At 50.5% G+C, this 19,191-nt stretch overlaps 1 protein-coding gene across 1 annotated transcript in view; it reads left to right on the forward strand.

The window, feature by feature from the left end:
* The first annotated feature begins 270 nt into the window (after window positions 1–270).
* Card14 (caspase recruitment domain family member 14) overlaps window positions 271–19,191 on the forward strand; it is a 26,103-nt gene continuing 7,182 nt past the window's right edge. Inside the window, exons 1-12 of the mRNA XM_028786722.1 lie at window positions 271–481; window positions 2,969–3,106; window positions 3,918–4,243; window positions 5,893–6,060; window positions 7,318–7,437; window positions 7,922–8,047; window positions 8,508–8,657; window positions 10,902–11,018; window positions 13,346–13,488; window positions 13,659–13,747; window positions 15,645–15,705; window positions 15,893–16,085. Of these exons, the coding sequence (XP_028642555.1) occupies window positions 271–481; window positions 2,969–3,106; window positions 3,918–4,243; window positions 5,893–6,060; window positions 7,318–7,437; window positions 7,922–8,047; window positions 8,508–8,657; window positions 10,902–11,018; window positions 13,346–13,488; window positions 13,659–13,747; window positions 15,645–15,705; window positions 15,893–16,085 (1,842 nt within the window). The remainder of the gene's footprint in view (window positions 482–2,968; window positions 3,107–3,917; window positions 4,244–5,892; window positions 6,061–7,317; window positions 7,438–7,921; window positions 8,048–8,507; window positions 8,658–10,901; window positions 11,019–13,345; window positions 13,489–13,658; window positions 13,748–15,644; window positions 15,706–15,892; window positions 16,086–19,191) is intronic.

A 19,191-nucleotide genomic window follows, 5' to 3' on the forward strand; every position in this document is an offset into this window, starting at 1 on the left:
CCCTGGCCATGAGCAGCAAATGACTAATGTGGTTTCCTGACACCAGGTGAAGCCGCCTGCCTGCCAGAGGTGAGGGGTGGGAGTAGGGGGCAGGCGGTGGGAAGACAGCCTAGTGTAGTTACAGGGTGTTCCTCTGACTCTCCAAGTTGGATGTTGTTTCTCTAACCGGTAGTGTGGAGCCAAGAAAGTTGGAACGGAAAACTCCCTGGCCTCGGAAGCCCAAGAACCGTCTTCGATTGCACCCACATCCCGGCCTCTCAGAGTGCAGGGATGGCAGAGCTGTGCCGCATGGATTCCACACTGACCGCTCTGGATGAGGAGATGCTCTGGGATATGCTGGAGAGTCACAGATGCAGGATTGTGCAGAGCATCTGCCCCAGCCGGCTCACCCCGTACCTGCGCCAGGCCAAGGTGCTGGGCCAGCTGGACGAGGAGGAGGTCCTCCACAGCTCCCGGTTCACCAACAGTGCCATGAGAGTTGGTGAGTCCATAGCCGTCAGCCCCTCCTTGAGTCACTGGGGTTACAGCTGGGCTCTTCCTGCCCAGCAGCTCAACAAGGCTTGCGCTACAGTGGTGGGGGTGGGGGAAAGCTTCACACCTGTTATCCCAACATTCCAAGTGACTGAGACAGGAGGATGGCTACAAGTTCAAGGCCAGTCCAGACTGCAGTGTGAGATCCTATCAAAGCGGGTGCGGGGAGAATGTAGCTCTATTAGTAAAAACCTTGCCAGCATACACAAAGCAGAGTGAGCCAGATCCCCAGTGCCACACAAGCCAGCAGGTGTGCACCCATAACCCAGGCACTGTGGGGTGCACCCATAACCCAGGCATTGAGGTATACCTGTAACCCAGGCATTGTGGGATATACCTGTAACCTAGAACTTGGGAGGTAGAAGTAGGAAGATCAGAAGTTTAAGGATATCTTCAGCTCTGTATCAAGAAGTTCTAGGCAGCCTGGGGCGTTTAAAGCCCTATCTATCTCAAAACAACCTCTGCAACAAAAACATCAAGGGAACCAAAGGTTCCCATGTCCAGGATTCTGTGTTAGTCTCCTAACAAAGTCCCAGCAAATAGCTATAACAACGCTGTTCAAAACAAGCATGATAGGGACCGTGGTATAGCTCAGTGGTAGAGCACAGTCTCGACAGGCAGGAGGCCTTGACTTCCATCCAAGCTCCAAGGGAAAGAAACCCCCTCAGGGCTTTGTGCACTCAGTTCTGCAGCCTAAAAGTCTTGTGTGTGTTATGAACAGGGCTGTGATCCCACTGCAGGCTCTATGCAGACATTTCTTGCCTTTCAGCTCTAGGTGGCTTCCGGAAATGCTGGGCATGTGGTCCTGTCATTCCAACTCTGCCTCCGTGCTCACACGCTCGCTTCCTGTGTTTTCCTCTTCTTGTAAGCACACTTGGAGTTGGAATGTGGCCAACTTTACCTTCTCTTTCTTTTAATTTTTAAATTTAATTTTTGACTGAGATGGTGTCTCGTGTACACTTGCTGTGTGACTTAGGATGAATGTGAGTTTCAGTTTGCCTATCTCTGCCTCCCAGGCGCCAGGATGACAGGTGTGAGCCGGTCCTCCTTGTCTATGTCGTCCTGGGGACTGAATGCAGGGCTCTGTGCATGCTGCACAATCCTGCTACCAACTGAGCCACACACCCCAGCCCCAGGACGGTCTGACCTTGAGATCTTTCACCTAATTATATCGACAAAGATCATTTGTCCAAAAGGGAAAAATCTCACACAGGCACTGTCTTCGTTTGATGTCTGCTACCGTGATAAACACCATGACCAAGAGCACTCGGCGAGGAAAGGGTTTATTTGGCTTACACATCCGAACCGCCAGTAGATCGTTGAGAGAAGCCAAGGCAGGAACAGAAGCAGAGGGCGTGGATCATGCTACTCGCTGGCTTGCCCCCCATGGTTTCCTCCGTCTTCTTTCTTATACACTCCAGGACCACCTGCCAGAGGTGGCTTCATCCACAGTGGTCTGGGCCTTCTCCATCCATCATTAATCAAGGCAATGACCCACAGGCTGGCACACAGGCCAGTTCCTCAAGTGACATTCCCTCTTCCCCAATGACTCTAGTGTATCTGGTTAACAAAAACTAACCAGCACTGGTAGGTTTGGGGGGGTGACATATCTTGGGGATGTCTTTGCAGTTTGTTCTTCTGGTCTGGCAGTCAGTATCTTCTCACTCAGAAGTGACTGTGCCACAGAAGGTTAGTGGGTGAAGTGCTGTTGACAAAATGCTCACTGCAAATGCAGGCCCCAGAGGCCAGATGACAGATGGCAAGTATTGATGTCACAGTGTATGTGCACTGATCTAGAGTATTGAAGAGATTGATCTATAAAAGGTCGGCGTTCTCAACACACACACACGTACATACATACATGTGCACACGTACATACATGTACACACGTATACATGTGCAGCACACATATACATGCACATACACACACGTGTGCACAAGTACACACATGCAACACACATACACATGCACGTACACACACATTCACACACACACACATATATATACACACGCAAACATACACTCACACGTGACAGAGACAGAGAGAGACAGAGGCAGAGAGACAGAGAGGGAGAAAAAAGACAGAGAGAGAAAGAAGGAGAGAGGGAGAAACAAAGAGAGATAGAGAGGGGGAAACAGAATGAGAGACAGAGAGAGACAGAGAGAGAAGACAGAGCACTCAGGATTGTAAGATTATACATCTACACATGCCCCTTTATACCCAGCTCATAGAAGAATATTTTCTTGGCCCTAGTAGGGATCCAACTAATATGGATCTTGCCTGAAGTTGGTGATGTGTGAATCAAGGTTGGGCACAGAGCCTGTACGTCCTGCCAGGGATCTCAGAGAACTCCAGTCCCCAGCTGTCCACACACTGGTGGCTCAGGCTCTCTCTCTCTCTCTCTCTCTCTCTCTCTCTCTCTCTCTCTCTCTCAAGGGCACTTGCTGGATCTGCTGAAGGCCCGAGGGAAGAACGGAGCCATTGCCTTCCTAGAAAGCCTGAAGTTCCACAACCCTGATGTCTACACCCTGGTCACTGGGCTGCAGTCTGACATTGACTTCAGCACCTTCAGCGGTGAGAGCCAGATCAGAGTCCTGCTAATGCAGTACCTCCCTCCCAGCCATGGTCTCTGGCCCTGGGCCTGGCACCATCCCAACTCACTGCACTGGGAGAGAGGAGGGAAGAAGCCCCCAGACTTGGGTGCTTCAAGGCCCATCTTCAAGATCCTGTACAAAGAGGAGACTCTGGGGGGCCTGAATGCACTCCAGAAGTGAAGGGCTGCTTAAGGGAAAGTCTAGTGCCGGGCGGTGGTGGCGCATGCCTTTAATCCCAGCACTTGGGAGGCAGAGGCAGGTGGATTTCTGAGTTCGAGAGTTCGAGGCTAGCCTGGTCTACAGAGTGAGTTCCAGGACAGTCAGGGCTACACAGAGAAACCCTGTCTTGAAAAACCAAACCAACAAAAAAAAAGGGGGGGGGGGAAGTCTAGTGTCTCTCTTCCCAGGGTCAGGAGCAGAGAAGCTAAGACTTCTGCAGGAAAGCACAGTCATGCAGTAAAGGCTTAGCCTGTATGGTGGGATGTACGGTCGTGTTCAGGAGCTGACAGACTCTGGCCTTTCCCAGGGAGCTGTTGAAAGATCTGGGTGTTAAAAGAGCAGAACTCTTGGGGAACTCAAAGCAGCAGCTAATAAGCCATCTGTTCTGGGTCGGTGCAAAAGGCGCATTCATGTGAGTTCTGTCCGGAGACTTATGTCTCTGCTGTGTTTTCCTTGGAGTTCTACAGAAATTGCTAACCTTGAATACAGTCAGCTAGCTCATAAGTGGGTGGGGCTGGAGGAGAGTGGCAGGGTCTCACCAGGTGACAGAGAGAATGATCACCCATCTGCAGGTCTCATGGAGACATCCAAGCTGACCGAGTGTCTCGCTGGAGCCATCAGCAGCCTGCAGGAGGAGCTGGCTCAGGAGAAGGCACAGAAGGAGCTTCTGCTGCGGAGATGCCAACAGCTGAAGGAGCGCCTGGGCTTGGCTGAGGCCCACGCAGAGGGTCTGCGCCAGCTGGAGGCCGACCACAGCCGCATGAAACGTGAGGTCAGCACGCATTTCCATGAGGTCCTGAAGCTGAAGGACGAGATGCTGAACCTGTCACTGCACTACAACAACGCTCTCCGAGAGAAGGAGCTGGCTGCCTCGCGCTGCCACAGCCTGCAGGAGGAGGTACCTTCCCTGAGGAGGAGTCCAAGTAGGATGCCTCTTTCACATGACCCCAGCTGGGCAGCCTCTATCACGACCTGCAGACCTCCTGGGTTTGCCTTATGGTGACAGCTCTGGTGCTGCCCACGGTACCGAACTCGGGCGTAGGCCTGGGGGATTAAAGAAATATTCAGACTCGGGTCATCTATTATGAGAGAATGCCAATACCTTTACTGAGCAGGCTCAATATATACACCAAGCCAGGGAAGGAAAAATACAAACTCAGGAAAAAACAGGAACTCAACTGGGTGGCAGTAGGATGTCAAGAGTAAATTCCCTTCCTGGGGCACCATGCCTTAGTCAGGATGTTTTGATCCTAGAGGAACCGCAGAATGTTACTTAGGAGACAACAGCATACGGAAAGGCTCAGCCAGGGCATAGCAGCCCTTCGGGGTCCTACATTATAGGTACTTCTTTCCAGGAATGCTAGACCAACATAGGGGCAGATCCAGGTTTCTCTTGGGCCTCTGACCAAAAGAAGAAAAGAGGCCAGTCTGATCTGGCTGGGTAGTTTGGGGCTTCAGGACCCTGGATACACACAGACTCCTGGACTCAGAAGGGTACCACAGGAAACTCTGCTTGGCTGAAGGATCCACTTCCTGTGGCTCTCAGGATCCCTAGCCGTCACTGGCTTGACTTGGCTGGTTTGGTGATGGTGCTATTTATCTTTATGAGTCCATATTCTCTCCATCAGAGGGATGAGGGCAATAAAACCAGGGGCCCTGGCGGCCATCAGTCTGACTGTAGATATAGGAGCTGGTACTGTACCCCCTTGGTCTGTTCCCAGGGACCCAAGGCACCAGTTTAAGCACTGAGCCTCATCCTTAGCAAAGTAAAGCTAAGGTGCTTTCTCTGAAAAGACCGCTTAGTGGCTCAACTTTTCTGTTGCAGTGATGAAACATCATGGCCAAGGGAAACATAGAAGGAAGGGTTTGCCTGGGCTGTGGCTCCGGAAGGGTAACAGTCTTTCACAGCAGGGAGTGAGGGCGGCAGACAGTCCAGGTGGCCAGGGAAGGAGGCTGACAGATCATAGCCTTGACTAAACACAAAACAAAGAAAGTCCGAGTGTAGCAAGGCTCTGCAACCCCAAAGTCTGCCCCTCTTGACACACCTCCACCAGGAAGTCCTGTACCTCCTGACCTCCCCAAATGGCACCACCAACTGTAACCAAGTGTTCAAACACCCAAGCCAAAGGGGAAACTTACCATTCAAACTGTCATAGTGGCTAAGAGTACACACTGTTTTTCCAGAAGACCCAAGTTCAGGTCCCCAAACCCATACTGGGCAACTTATAACTTCAGCTCCAGGGGGAATCTAATGCCTCTAGCCTCTGCAGGCAACCGCAGTCCACACAGATAGATGTCTACACAGATAGATGATATACACTCATACATGTAATTTAAAATAAAAAAATACTACTATAAATGCTCCTTCTTCTCATGAGGGTCTGGGATTGCTCAGGAGGTGAACACACGTATGATGCCTTTGGAGCTCGGGGCTGAGGCCCTCCACATACCAGTAGCAGCAGCAGTAAGGATGGGCAAGCTGCACCCAGCCATGGCCAATGCTTAATGGCTTTTCCCATGATCCTCCTCACACTTCCTCCTACACAGCTCTACCTGGTGAAGCAGCAGCTCCAGCGGGCAAGCCTTGTATCTTCATGTGAAAGAGAATCTCGAGAGAGGTCCCTGAAGATGGCCAGCGACCTGGAGCCTGAGGGAGAGGAACTAAATCAGCTTAAGGAGGAGAATGAGAAACTCTGTTCGATGACCTTCAGCCTGGTAGGTCTTGATCCCTGGGAGCGGGGAGGGTTGCGGGGGAGGTGGTGGCCGACTCTCCTGCTGATCTGGAAAGGCTTTGTCTTATCTTAGGCAGGTCTTGAACTTATAATCCTCCGACCTCAGTATCCTGGCATGATAGACCTGCACCACCAGGTCAGGTTATGCAATCCCCTCTCATTCCTTCCTGCTTCCCTCTTCCCACCCACCCAAATGGTGATAGCATTAAAAACCTTGTCCCTATATTAGCTTGCACCATGGGCTAATTTACTGAGACCACATGGAGCTGCAATAGAGAGGCCACTTGGAACAGTGGGTTCTGCTGGGTGAGGTGGTATATGTCTGCAATCCCAGCATGGAAGCCAGAGGCAGATGATATCTGAAGAAACTATAGAGATATGGGAATATGAATCTGTTCTGCCCTTAAGACTTTGTGCATCCTGTTCACCATGACTCTGGGAAAGTAGGCTTCCTAGAGCCTAGGAACTGGGGACACTGAAGCCCTGGAATTCTGAGAACACTTTACTTCCTCCTTCTGATTCCTTTTTCTTTCTTTTCTTTTTTTTTATTTTTTGAGGTGGTGGGTTTGGGGTGATGGATCAAGTCAGGGTTTCGGGCTGAAGAGATGGCTCAGCCGTTAAGAGCACTGACTGCTCCTTCAGAGGTCCTGAATTCAATTCCCAGCAACCACATGGTGGCTCACAACCATCTGTAATGGGATCTGATGCCCTCTTCTAGTGTGTGTCTAAAAACAGCTGCAGTGTACTCATATAAATAAAAAATAAATAAATCTTAAAAAAAAAAAAAAGACAGGGTTTCTTTGTGTAGCCCTGGCTGTCCTGGAACTAGCTCTGTAGACCAGGCTGGCCTTGAACTCGGAGATCTACTTGCCTCTGCCACCATCACCCAGCTCCCCTTGATTCCTTTTAATTAAGAAAAAAATAGTGTGTGTGTGTGGGGGGGTTTACTGGAGAGGTGGCTCAGTGATTAAGAGCACTTGCTGTTTTTGCAGTTGACCAAGGTTTACTTCCCTGGACCCACATGGCAGTTTATAGCCATGTGTGACTCCAGTTCCAGGTGTTCTAGTGCCCCCTTGTGGCCTCTACAGGCATTGCAGCCACATGGTACATATACACATATGTAGACATACACATAATCTCTTTGATAAGAAATTCCTTCAGTATATCTTCCTTGGGGGTGGGATGTGGCTCATTGTAGCTTGGACTGAACTGTGTGTCATTCCCATTTGTTCTTCCCCAGGTGGAGAAGGACATTCTGGAACAGAGCCTGGATGAGGCCCGGGAGAGCAAGCAGGAACTGGTAGACCGCATCCACTCACTGCGGGAGAGAGCAGTGGCTGCAGAGAGGCAGCAGAAGCAGGTGAAGCTGTGATGCCCTTCCTTGGAGTCCATCTTAGGCAGGCTCGTTTGCTGGACAGAGAGAGAGAGACAGATTCACTCAATCATCAACACAGTCTAACTTCTCTGTGTTAACTCATAGCCCAGACCTCATAGTCAGGCAAGCAATGGAGAAACCCCTGAAGTGTGTCAAAGGCTTAGGGACCACTAGAGCCCAGGATTTAGACAAGGGAAGATGGAGAGAAAAGAAGGGAAGTACGAGAGAATAAACTAGGGGGAAATTGCTTGTGTATTTTGAGCCGTTAAACAGCATATGATTCTGCACACATGCATGCACAATTGCTGACAGCATCCAGTAGGATTAGCTCTGTGGCTCGTAGACTCTCTCAAACCCATTCTCCACTTGCCCTCCAAGCCCCTGCCTCCCTTCCCCCCATCTCCATTTACCCCTTCCCACATAAGCTCTCAGAGCCAGTGAGCACTGTGGGTATGCTCTTGTTCTACAGTACTGGGAGGAGAAGGAACAGACACTGCTCCAGTTCCGGAAGACCCAGGTGGACTGTGAACTATACAGAGAAAAGATGACCATGCTTCAGGGCCAGGTGGCTGAGCTGCAGAAGGAACGTGACCAGGTATCCTAAGTGTTGTGGGACAGACCTGGAGGGGAGGATTCGGGTGTCTGCTCCTGCTGGCACAGGGCAGGATGATTCCACCCTCTACGCTGTCTCCTGCTGGTGTGTGGATGAGGCTCCAAGCTGCTGGCTCAGGGGATAGGATTCAAATTTCAGGGTTTCTTTCCTCGGTCCATGGGAGGTTTCCCACTCTCCTGCAACACACTGACATGGGCTTTCTGTCAAGCTCCTGGCCCTTGTACCTGACACAAGCCATAGACTATCCATCCCAGATATGAATTTTATTAAAACATAATAGGTTTGCATATTCAGTGTGAGTCTTGGTTAGTGTACACTGAGTGAGTTCACAGTAAAGTACCCACAGCGTGGGGGTACCTTTTGCAGCTCAGATGCCTGGCTTGTTGTTCCACCCCTAACCACCCCTAACTACTCCTGCCTGTCTCTCCTGTCTTGGCTACAGGCATACTCAGCAAGGGACAGGGCCCAGATGGAAATTTCTCAGCGCCTGGTGGAGAAGGATGCCCTTCGCAGGAGAGTGTTTGAGCTGACGGAACAGGCCTGCGAGCTGCGCACTCAGCTGCGCAGACTGCAGACCGAGGCCCCAGGAGGAGTGAGTGCCCCACCCCAAGAGTGGGAGGCTGGATAGTGGGCAGCATGGGTGACAGGGATGCACAGGCAATGATAACTGAGCTGGAGAGATGAGGACTGAGCCCACACGGTCCTCCACAGAGCTGTCTGCCTCTTGTCAACTGTGGAGCTGCGAAGTGCCAAGTGCACAGGACAGGACCAGCTTGCTTCTGCTTCAGTTCATGTTGTGTTATAGAAAGGGAAGTTTAGGGTGAAGGTTCTGGAACCAGGAAATCTGGGTGTGTTGTGACAGAAGAGGCGTCAATATGTCTACTTTGGAGAGATGATTTTCCCAAAGTCAGAAATTCAGGAGCTGAGTGACACAGATGTTGTGGTGAGGGAATATTGTGCTTGAGAGTTGTGTCACAAAGTCTGTTTGGTCCCTCGGGCAGCATGGGTCAGGTTCCCTGGGCAGCCAAGACTGCTTAAGTATCCATGGTCCAGGAGGAGGCACAGTCAGAGTCTCTTCCTTGTTACACCCCTTCCTGTGTGCTCATGTGTGTGTGCAAGCACACGTACAAGTGTGTGCATGTGCGTGTGTGGTCTCATGCCGCAGCCATAATCTGCTACTAAACCGTATACATCCCCAGACCTCCTCCAACCTTTTTTTTTTCTTTTTTGGTTTTTCGAGACAGGGTTTCTCTGTGTAGCCCTGGCTGTCCTGGAACTCACTCTGTAGACCAGGCTAGCCTCGAACTCTCGAACACAGAAATACACCTGCCTCTGCCTCCCAAGTGCTGGGATTAAAGGCATGCACCACCACCGCCCAGCCCTCCTCCAACCTTTTAAAAACCTTTTTATTTTTAGAATGGACTCATTAAGTTGCCCAGTCTAGCCTTGAACTCTTTTTTAAAAATATTTTTGATTGATTTATTTATTTTATGTATGTGAGTACAGTGTAGCTGTCTTCAGACACACCAGAAGAGAGCATCAGATCCCATTACAGATGGTTGTGAGCCACCGTGTGGTTGCTGGGAATTGAACTCAGGACCTCTGGAAGAGCAGTCAGTACTCTTAACCGCTGAGCCATCTCTTCAGCCCTTAGCCTTGAACTTGTAACCCTGCCTCCTCAGTCTCTTCAATGGCTGAATGTACAAGCCTAGGCTACCAGGCCCAGCTTATGATGTATGCACATGCACAAGTACAAATGCATGCAAAATACATATATACATGCATATACCAGCAAAATGGCTTAAGTAGTAGCACCAAGCCTCACGATCTTAGCTCAACCACATGATCCGCAGGGTACAGGGAGAGAACCAATTCCCGCAAGTTGTTCTCTGACTTCCAGAGGCACACCATGGCATGTGCATATGTGCACACATGCGCGCACATAAAGTAAATATAATCACATGCTATTTGGTAATATGTGTGTCTATATATGCATATATGTGTGAACATATACCTATTTTATGCACATGTGTCTATGTGTCCATACACAGACAAAGGACTGGAAGGGTGGGCACCAAAACTCTAGTCACACAGATATAATTTACTTTTATGGGTGTGTGTGTGAGCACATGGCTATGCACAACATGAGTGGAGACCAGAAGAGGGCATCAAAGCCCCTGGACCCGGAGTTACAGATGGTTGTGAGCTGCTATGTGGGTGCTGGAAAGAGAACCTGGCCCTCTGCAAGTGCAGACCTATCCCTGACCACTGAGCTGTCTCTCCAACTGTAACTGCTCATTTTGGGTTTGGGGTGTGTCCAATGTCATCTGCTTCCCGTCTCTAATCGCTTCTTCACCCACCCTCATTTTCTTTTTCTTTTTTCTTTTTTTTTTCTTTTTTTTGTTTTTCAAGACAGGGTTTCTCTGTATAGCCCTGGCTGTCCTGGAACTCACTCTGTAGACCAGGCTGGCCTCGAACTCAGAAATCCACCTGCCTCTGCCTCCCAAGTGCTGGGATTAAAGGCGTGCGCCACCACTGCCTGGTCCTCATTTTCTTTGTAGCATGTAACTACATACACATAGATGAATATATGCACACATCACACAGTTTGTTATCTTTAAACCTAGCATACAACCTAGATTCTCTAGATCTTCTAGGAAGACTGAAATGCACTATTCTTGAGCCAGCTGGGTCTCTTCTCCTTGGCGGGTAACTATTGAGAGTATAGGGGACACCAGCATTTCACCTAGAAGTTAAGATGGGAACCCGTCCAAGCAGGGTGGGGGCGTTCAGGGGAAGCTCCTTGAGCTAAGGAGACATCTGGCCTCTTTGGAAGCCCAAGCAGGAAACCGGAGCCAGGGAACTCTGCCTCCGGGGGAAGCAGCGTCTTGTGCGGATGCACGCAGTGTGCCCACCAGATGACAGTGACTGCAGCTTCCTCAGCTCCACCGAGGTATGAGCTCCTGACCCCTGACCCCTCACCCCTCACCCCTGACCTAGGCCCCTGTCCTCTGATGCATTCAGCCCAACACATCATTGAGGCTAAGATGTCTCTGGGAACCTTATTCCCATAGAGAAGAATTGATACCACTGAGCATTTCTAACAGGAAATCCACTCCCTCGTGGTTCTGGGAGCTGGAAAGCCAAAATCAAAGTGCCAAAGGGGCCACACTCCCCGTGACCTTGGAGGAGGACCTTTTCTATCTCTCCAGCTTTGCTTTCCCGACAGTCCTTGGCCTGCAGTCACGTCTCTCTGATACCTCTGCCGTCGCTTAGATCTCTCTAGATCTCCTTGTGCTGGTTCTTAATCGTTCTAACACTGGGACCTTTAAGACAGTTATATTTTCATTGCGACTTTAAAATTATAATTTTGCTACTGTTGTGAATTGTAATGTAAATCTGTAGACAGAGGTTTGCCCAAACCACTGAGACCCACAGGTTGAGACCACTGGCTTAGAGGGCGTATCAGGCAGTTTCCCTGAGATTAGCAACTTACATGGAGAAAGGTTGCTTGTGTTCACAGTTCAGAGGTTTCCCCCATAGATGCTCAGACACATCACTTCAGGCCTGTGGTGAGTGAGGCAGAACCTCCTAGCACAGCAGCTGGGAGAGCAGAGAGAAAGGCAGGGAGACAGACAGAGACAGAGACAGAGACAAATAGACAGAGAGACAGAGAGGGGAAGGGCAGAGACACAGACAGAGAGACACAGAAAGAGAGAGAAACTGAATACAATGCAGGGAATGGTCACCTGACAGTCCCATGCCAAGATGACCCCTGAGAAATCATGCCATGCAACAGATCTGGTGTAAGGGGAGTTATCTGGGAAAGGAAAGGGAGTGAGGATGTAACGGAGGGGCCAGAGGCAGACAGACGGGGGCAGAGCCATAGGGCAAAGAAGCAGAGACAGAGAGGGAGAGGGTGAGAGAGACAGAGAGAGAAAGAGGGAGAAGGAGAGAGAGAGGGAGATGGGGAGGAAGAGGGAGAGAGAGAGGAAGAGAGGGAGAGAGAGAGGGAGAGAGAGAAGGAGGGAGAGGGAGGAGAGAGAGGGAGAGAGAGGGAAAGAGAGAGAGAGGGAGAGAGAGGGAGGGAGAGAGGGAGAGAGGGAGACAGGCAGAAAGAGGGGGAAGGAAGGGAGAGAAAGAATAAGTGAGGGGGAAGGAGACAGGGAGGGAAGGAGAGAGAGAGAGAGAGAGAGAGAGAGAGAGAGAGAGAGAGAGAGAGAGAACAACCGGACTGGAGCAGTCCTGCAGTGGCTGGCTGCAGGTAATGGCAGCAGTGATAACTTGCTAACTTAGTTGTTGCTAAGTCCCTGGGAGGAGCCTAGGGGAATCACCTGTAAGCCAACAGAAACAGACAAGACAGGGAAACACAAACAGACAGTCAGAGAGACAGAACCTGACTTAATATCTCCTGCAGGGACACCCCGATGACCTAACTAACTTCCCTCCATAGGCCTCCTCCGAAAGTTTCAATTACCCAACAGTACCACACCCACAGACAAGCCTTCAACACATAATCTTAGGGACATTTAAAAACCTAAACTACAACAGGAAGACACCAACGGATTTGCAGCCCACTCTGACGACGTGTGACATCTTAGCTTGATTTCACCTATGAAGCCCCTACTTTCAAACAAGGTCACATTCAGAAGTCGTCAGGGGACCTGGATTTCAGTGTCTCTATTGGGGTTGTGGCCAGGATGGGAAGGAACCTTAGGGACTCAGCACTGAGTCCCGATTTGCCTCCCTCTCAAATACCTGAGTGGGGTCACCTCCCCTGAGTAGCTCTCCCCCACACTCTAGGATGAGGCCATTTTGGCTCTGGCTCCCTCCCACAGTGCCAGATCTGTTGCTCACTCTGCCATGCCCTCTCACTGGGCTCCTCTGTCACTCCCTCCAGGAAGTCTGCCATACCTGTGTACTTACTCACTGATCTGTGCTTTTCCCCTGTGGTCAGCCCCGCCCCCAATCCCACCCCCCTCCCCTGGATGGCACCCGTCCTCAGGGTGCCAACAAAGAACCGGATCCAGAGAGCCGCTGCAGGGATTCCCAGTGAGTGGACCTGGGTTGGCTCAGCACCTGCCCAGAACTGGCTCCATCCTGAGCCCACTCCCCTCACCAGTCAGTAACTCCCTTTCCCAGCATCTCATTGCTTTATATGCAAAATGGTGTACCAAACACACGACCCAGGGAGTATACAGTAGGCACTCAACAAGTGTGACTTAATGTTCTCCTCCTCTGCTTTTCTTTTCTGTGCCGTCACCCTCTGCCCTTTGCCAGTCCCGGCTGTGGTGGGACCTGAATTCCACATCCAGCCGGGAGCAGATGGACAGCTTCCGCTCCAGCAGCCCTATGCCTCCCAGCCAGCAGTCCCTGTACAAGCGGATGGCAGAGGACTTCCTGGAAGACCCCGAGTCTCTAAGGTAGAACATGGTCCAGGCTTGGGGTCCAGCTTGCAGGGAATGCCAGCTAGACCAGGGACAATCTGGACTCTAGGCACTGCAGCTTGGGAAGGTGCTGGGAGCTTGGGGCCTCGGCTGGAGTGGGCCATGCCACCTGGGCATGAGAGCTAGTTTCTTGTGCTCTGTGACAGCTTCCCAGAAGTCCTTGAGGTGCGCCTCCAAGGGGCTGTGGTGGACGACACAGACACAGACCTGGAGTTTGAGGTGTTAGACGGAGCGGGTGAGTATTTCCACACACAGGATCTCCACAGTGTGTTCTCTTCCTGGGCCGCAGGGAGGCATCTGAGACAGCCTGAGCCTCTCTTGAGGGACCGTACAAAGATGTGAACTTGACCTCTGACCTTGGCCTCTAGTCAAGACTATCACAGCCCAGCTGGGCTGTTTGCTGTTGTCTTTTTAATTCTCTCACACAGGCCTAGAGGGTTGTACATAGCCACACAGGGCTCGCATGTGTGTTCAGGTAGCCACAGGCAGGCGGGTTCTCTTCCCCATCGCTTGCCCTGTGAACAAACACTAAAGGGGCAGCAGGCATGGGTGCTCAGTGGCCAGCAGAGACATCTGACACCAGCTGCATCTGACAGGGGCATCCCTTCTCCTGGGCGCTGGCTCCCAAGGGTCTCCTCATTTCCTTACATCTGTGACTGAACTGGCCCCTTGTGATTGGCATTGGCAGATTTCCACTTCACACTTGGGCCACACCTGGGGGCACACCTGGCTCTCACAAAGGTGCTCGGCTCCTATCCAGAATTCACCCTACAGCCACCAGGGGGCGAGAGTACCCTGTATTGTTCAGCACAGTGGACTAAAGGACCAAAAATCCAAATCCTTTCCAGCTTCTATCTCAGGTTCTCACACTGTTGCTGAATTACACTCAAACACATCTGGAGTGTTTCCTTAATTTATTTGTCTTTTAGGATAATCAAATAGTTTTCTTTTCCTGTGTCTGGGCTAAGACCATCTGTAGGTGGCACCTGTTAGATTTCCATCGGCTCTTGAGATAGGAATAGGATGCCCTGGGCCCTAGGTCACAGAATACAAATTTAAATGCTATCTCTGGGGTTGGGAAATGGCTCTCAGTAGGTAAAGAGCTTACTGTGTGCAAATGAAGGTCTGATCACCAGAATCCACATAAAAGCTAGGTACGGCAGCAAGCGTCTATAAGCCCAGCGCTGGGGAATTAAGTTAGGTAATTATCTGGGGTTCTCTGACCAGCTAGGTTAGCTAGAATGTAAGAGTTCTGACTTCAGTGGGAGAGGCTGCCTCACAGAAAGTGATAGAGAAGACAATGGATTCAGACCTATGGCTTATACACACACACACACACACACACACACACACACACACTCAGAGAGAGAGAGAGAGAGAGAGAGAGAGACAGAGACAGAGACAGAGACAGAGACAGAGACAGTGGCAGGCAGATAGCTCTGGATGTGGAGACACACACACATGTAATCCAGACCTTGGAAAAATGGAAAATTCAAGGGCTACATAGTGAAACCATTCCAAATTAATTAATTTTTAACATGCTAGGGCTTGGAGACCCCCAGGGAGCATCTAATGTGAGGCTTCACAGGTCCAGCATAGCCAGTGGGGTGCTGGTCAGTGCCAAGGAGCAAGCCAGGGCTGTGCCAGATTTCAGACTCCCTGTTTTTAGATTTATTCTATGTGTATGGGTGTTTTGCCTGCATGTGTGTCTATGTACCGCATGCATGCCTGGTGCCTACAGAGGTCAGAAAAGGGTGTCAACCCCCTGGAGTGGGAATTACAGACAGTTGTGAGCCACTGTGTGGGTGCTGACAATTGAATTCTGATCCTCTACAAGAACAAGTGATCATAACTACTAAACCACCTCTCCAACCCTTAGGTTTGACCCTTAATTAAAGTTAGAAATCTAAATGTTGGAATCTAGTTCAGGTGCTGCAGAATGATGCCGGTAGCTCCCACCGTGGAAAGATGAAACCAGATAACTGAGCACAAAAGGAGGGCCCTCGAGAAGGGGCTGAACCAGGCCTGGGATATCTGAGGCCAAAGGAGGAGGGCTGAGGCCACAGCAGAGGAAGAAGGGCAAGGAGACATGAGCCCAGGCTAAGCCTGGAATGAATCTCATTTCCTTCCAGAGCTCTCTCAGACAGAGGACAGCCTGCAGGGGTCTTCCCGGAGCCTGAATGTCTCAGAAAGGTGAGCAGCATGCTGGGAACACCCACTGACTGGAGAACAGGAGCCTAGAAGTGACAGAGCAGAGTGTGACTGTATCCTCTAACCGTGGGGAGTCACAGCATTTCCAAGAGGATTGGCCAGAGCAGAGGATTCCTGAATCTGGGGCATCTCCAATCTCTGTGCTCAGGTTGTGTCTGTCTGCCTACAGCAGTGGCCCTGTGAGACGGAGGCCAGCCCGCAAGATCCTAAGCCAGGTCACAGTGCTGGCGTTCCAAGGGGACGCATTGCTGGAGCAGATCGGTGTCATCGGCGGGAACCTCACTGGGATCTTCATTCACCGTGTCACCCCCGGCTCTGCAGCAGATGAGATGGCCCTGCGTCCTGGTACCCAGATCTTGACGGTAAGCAAGAGAGGAACACCATGCCTGAGCCAGGCTTCCGGGCCAGGGTTCAGGTGTTTGGCCGGAGACAGTGGTCTGGCTCTGACATGGTCTCAGGTCTGTTCTGGGTTAATGGAAAGTGCCACACATGTCTATAGATACAGAAGAGGGTCATGGGAGGGAAACCAAGCCCTTTTCTTAAGCCGACCCTCCAGATCCCTCAGAGCCTGGAAACTCAGAGAATACTACTGGGTTACAGCAGTTCTGACCTTGGTACTGTTCTGGGGGTTAAGTTGACAGGGGGTGGGCTCGTATCTGTCAGACAAGTGATCTAGCACTGAGCCACACCCCAGCCCTGACCAGGCATCACAAGCTGTCCTGACAGCTTTGAGTGTATTGTTACCTGTGATGATCTTATTGTCATTTTGTATATGTGCAGGAAAAAACGTATAGATGACATAAAATTCATTATTGTAACTATTTTTACTGGCATATGCTCAAATCTGGATAGCACACAAATATACATATAAATATAAAACAAATTATTCTTATTAAGCGAATGCATGTGTGTGCCCTAACAGCCTAATTTTCTTCAATTGTGTGTGTGAGTGTGTGTGAGCACGCGCATGCATAGTATAGTACACATTGTATGGTACGTATGCGTGAGTGTGACTGCACACACCTGGATGTCAAGGGCAACTTTGGTTCTCTCCTTCCACCTTGCCTTGAGGCAGGCTCTCTCTCCAGAAAGACATTTATTTAGTTTGGTGTGGTGGTGAGCACCTTTAATCACAGCGCAGAAAAGGCAAAAGAAGGCGTGGGTCTGTGAACTGCAGGCCAGTCTGTTCTGCAAACGGGAAGCTCTGTCTCAAGCAAACACACTTATTTATTTACTTATTTGTCTGTGCGTCACAGAACACGTGTGGTGGTTAAAGGACAGCTTGTTGGAATTGCTTCTCTCCTCCTTCCATGTGGGTCCCAGGGACTGAATTGAGGTTCGCAGCCTTTGGGGGTGAGCGCCTTCACCCACTGAGCCATGGGGCTGAACCTGGGGGGTTTCTCCTCTTCTCCTTCCTCCTCCTCTCCCTCCTCTTCTCCCTCCTCCTCTCTCTCCCCTCTCCCTTCCTCCTCTCCCCCTCTTCTTCTCCCTCCTCCTCTCTCTCCCCTCTTCCCTCCTCCTCTCCCCCCTCCTCTCTTTCCTCTCCCCCTTTTCTTCTCCCTCCTCTTCCTCTTCCTCTCTCTTTTCTCTCTCCCCCCATCCTCCTCTCCCTCCTCCTCCTTTGCCTTCTTAGGGTTTTGCACGTTTGATATTTCAATTAGTTTTTTCTTTGTTCTTTTTGTTTTTTTAATTTTGTTTGAGATAAGGTTTCTCTGTGTAGGCCTGGCTGTCCTGGAACTCACTCTATAGACCAGGCTGGCCTTGAAATTAAAGACATCCACCTGCCTCTGCCTCCAAGCGGTGGAATTAGAGGCATGTGCCAGCTTATTTCTGCCTCTTGCACGCCCACTCTCTGGTGAGTGAGTTTCTGAGCTCTGGGTCACTCCCCTTTCCCACCTCACACCTCCATGTAAAAGGAGATTACAGATGCACAGGGCAGGTAACATCCAGTCTCTCCCTTGGGTTCCGAGAGTTGCTTGTGCAGCAGATGTCTTTGCCCACCGAGTGTCTCCCCTGCCCCAGAAGCAGAATTATTCAACTTCAAACCTTTTAAATGATTTTTAATTTAAATTTTTTTATTATGTGTATGGGTGTTTTGCTGGCACGCCTATGTATCATGTGTGTGCCTGATGCCGATGGAGATCAGAAGAGGTCATTGGATGTCTTGGGACTGGAGTTACAGTTATGAGCTACCAAGTGGGTACTGGGAACTGAACCCTTGTCCTTTGGAAGAGTGGCCAGTGCTGTTAAACACCAAGTCATCTCTCCAGTCCCTACTTTTATTTTTAATTATGTGTACGTGTGTGAGAGGGGTGTGTGCAAGATGCCTGCAGAGGCCAGACTCAGACAACAGAGCCCCTGGAGCTGGAGTCATAGACAGCTGTGAGCTGCCTGTAAGCGCTGGGAATAGAACCTGGGTCCTCTGTAAGAGTAACAAGTGATTTAAGCCTTTAAAAAAAATCACGAAACCATGCCAGACAAGTTTCACCTCATCCCCGAGGCTCACCTGTTGGCCCTAATGAGAGAAGGGAGCGGGGCAGAACACCTGGGCAAGGGCATGCCTGTCAGAACAGGGTGTCCACAGGGAAGCAAGAGCCTCTCCCTCTCTCTCTCTCTCTCTCTCTCTCTCTCTCTCTCTCTCTCTCTCTCTTTTTTTTTTTTTCTTTTTATCTTTGGTTTTTCGAGACAGGGCTTCTCTGTGTAGCCCTGGCTGTCCTGGAACTCACTCTGTAGACCAGGCTAGCCTCGAACTCTCAAACTCAGAAATCCGCCTGCCTCTGCCTCCCAAGTGCTGGGATTAAAGGCATGCGCCACCACCGCCCAGCGAGCCTCTCATTCTTAAGGAGCCCACACGCTCCTCCTACAAGGACATCCCCTATGCCCCTACATACAGACATGGAGAGCTCTGTGATATTCCAGTCCTAAGACTGACTGGTCAGCTGAGGAGCCATTCACAATGCAGCACCCTCTAAGGCATTTGAGAGACAGTCATATCATCCTGGGGCAATTCCGAACTGACAGTCTAGGATGTATCATCATACACATATACTAACACAGAAGAACATGTCTCCTTAAACTTAACCATGTGATGAGGGATACATCAGACAACCTGCACCTGGTAGGGCTTCACAGCTGTGGAGGTAATGGAGCACTCTGTACCTAGAGGGAGGATCAGTGATGCCACTCAACAACCTTGACACAGAGCAGTCGGCCCCCTGATCTAGAATGATCCAGAATGTTCTGAAACCTCTTGAGGCCCATTTTCAACAGAGGAAATTGGTTATGACAAAGAGGCTATCCTCAGCAGTGAAAGTCCAAGGGTGGGTTGATGGGTGACCCTTCAGGCCAGGAATGTGTACAGTGTACATGTTTGCATCTCGATGCTGTAACAACTCTGTCCCTACATTGTAGCTGTCTTTGCTACTCTGTGGGTTCTTCTCTTCAGGGCAGGAATGTGTAGAATGTACA

Source organism: Grammomys surdaster, unplaced genomic scaffold (assembly GCF_004785775.1).
Source record: "Grammomys surdaster isolate TR1022 unplaced genomic scaffold, NIH_TR_1.0 125565, whole genome shotgun sequence".
Classification (NCBI taxonomy): Eukaryota; Metazoa; Chordata; class Mammalia; order Rodentia; family Muridae; genus Grammomys; species Grammomys surdaster.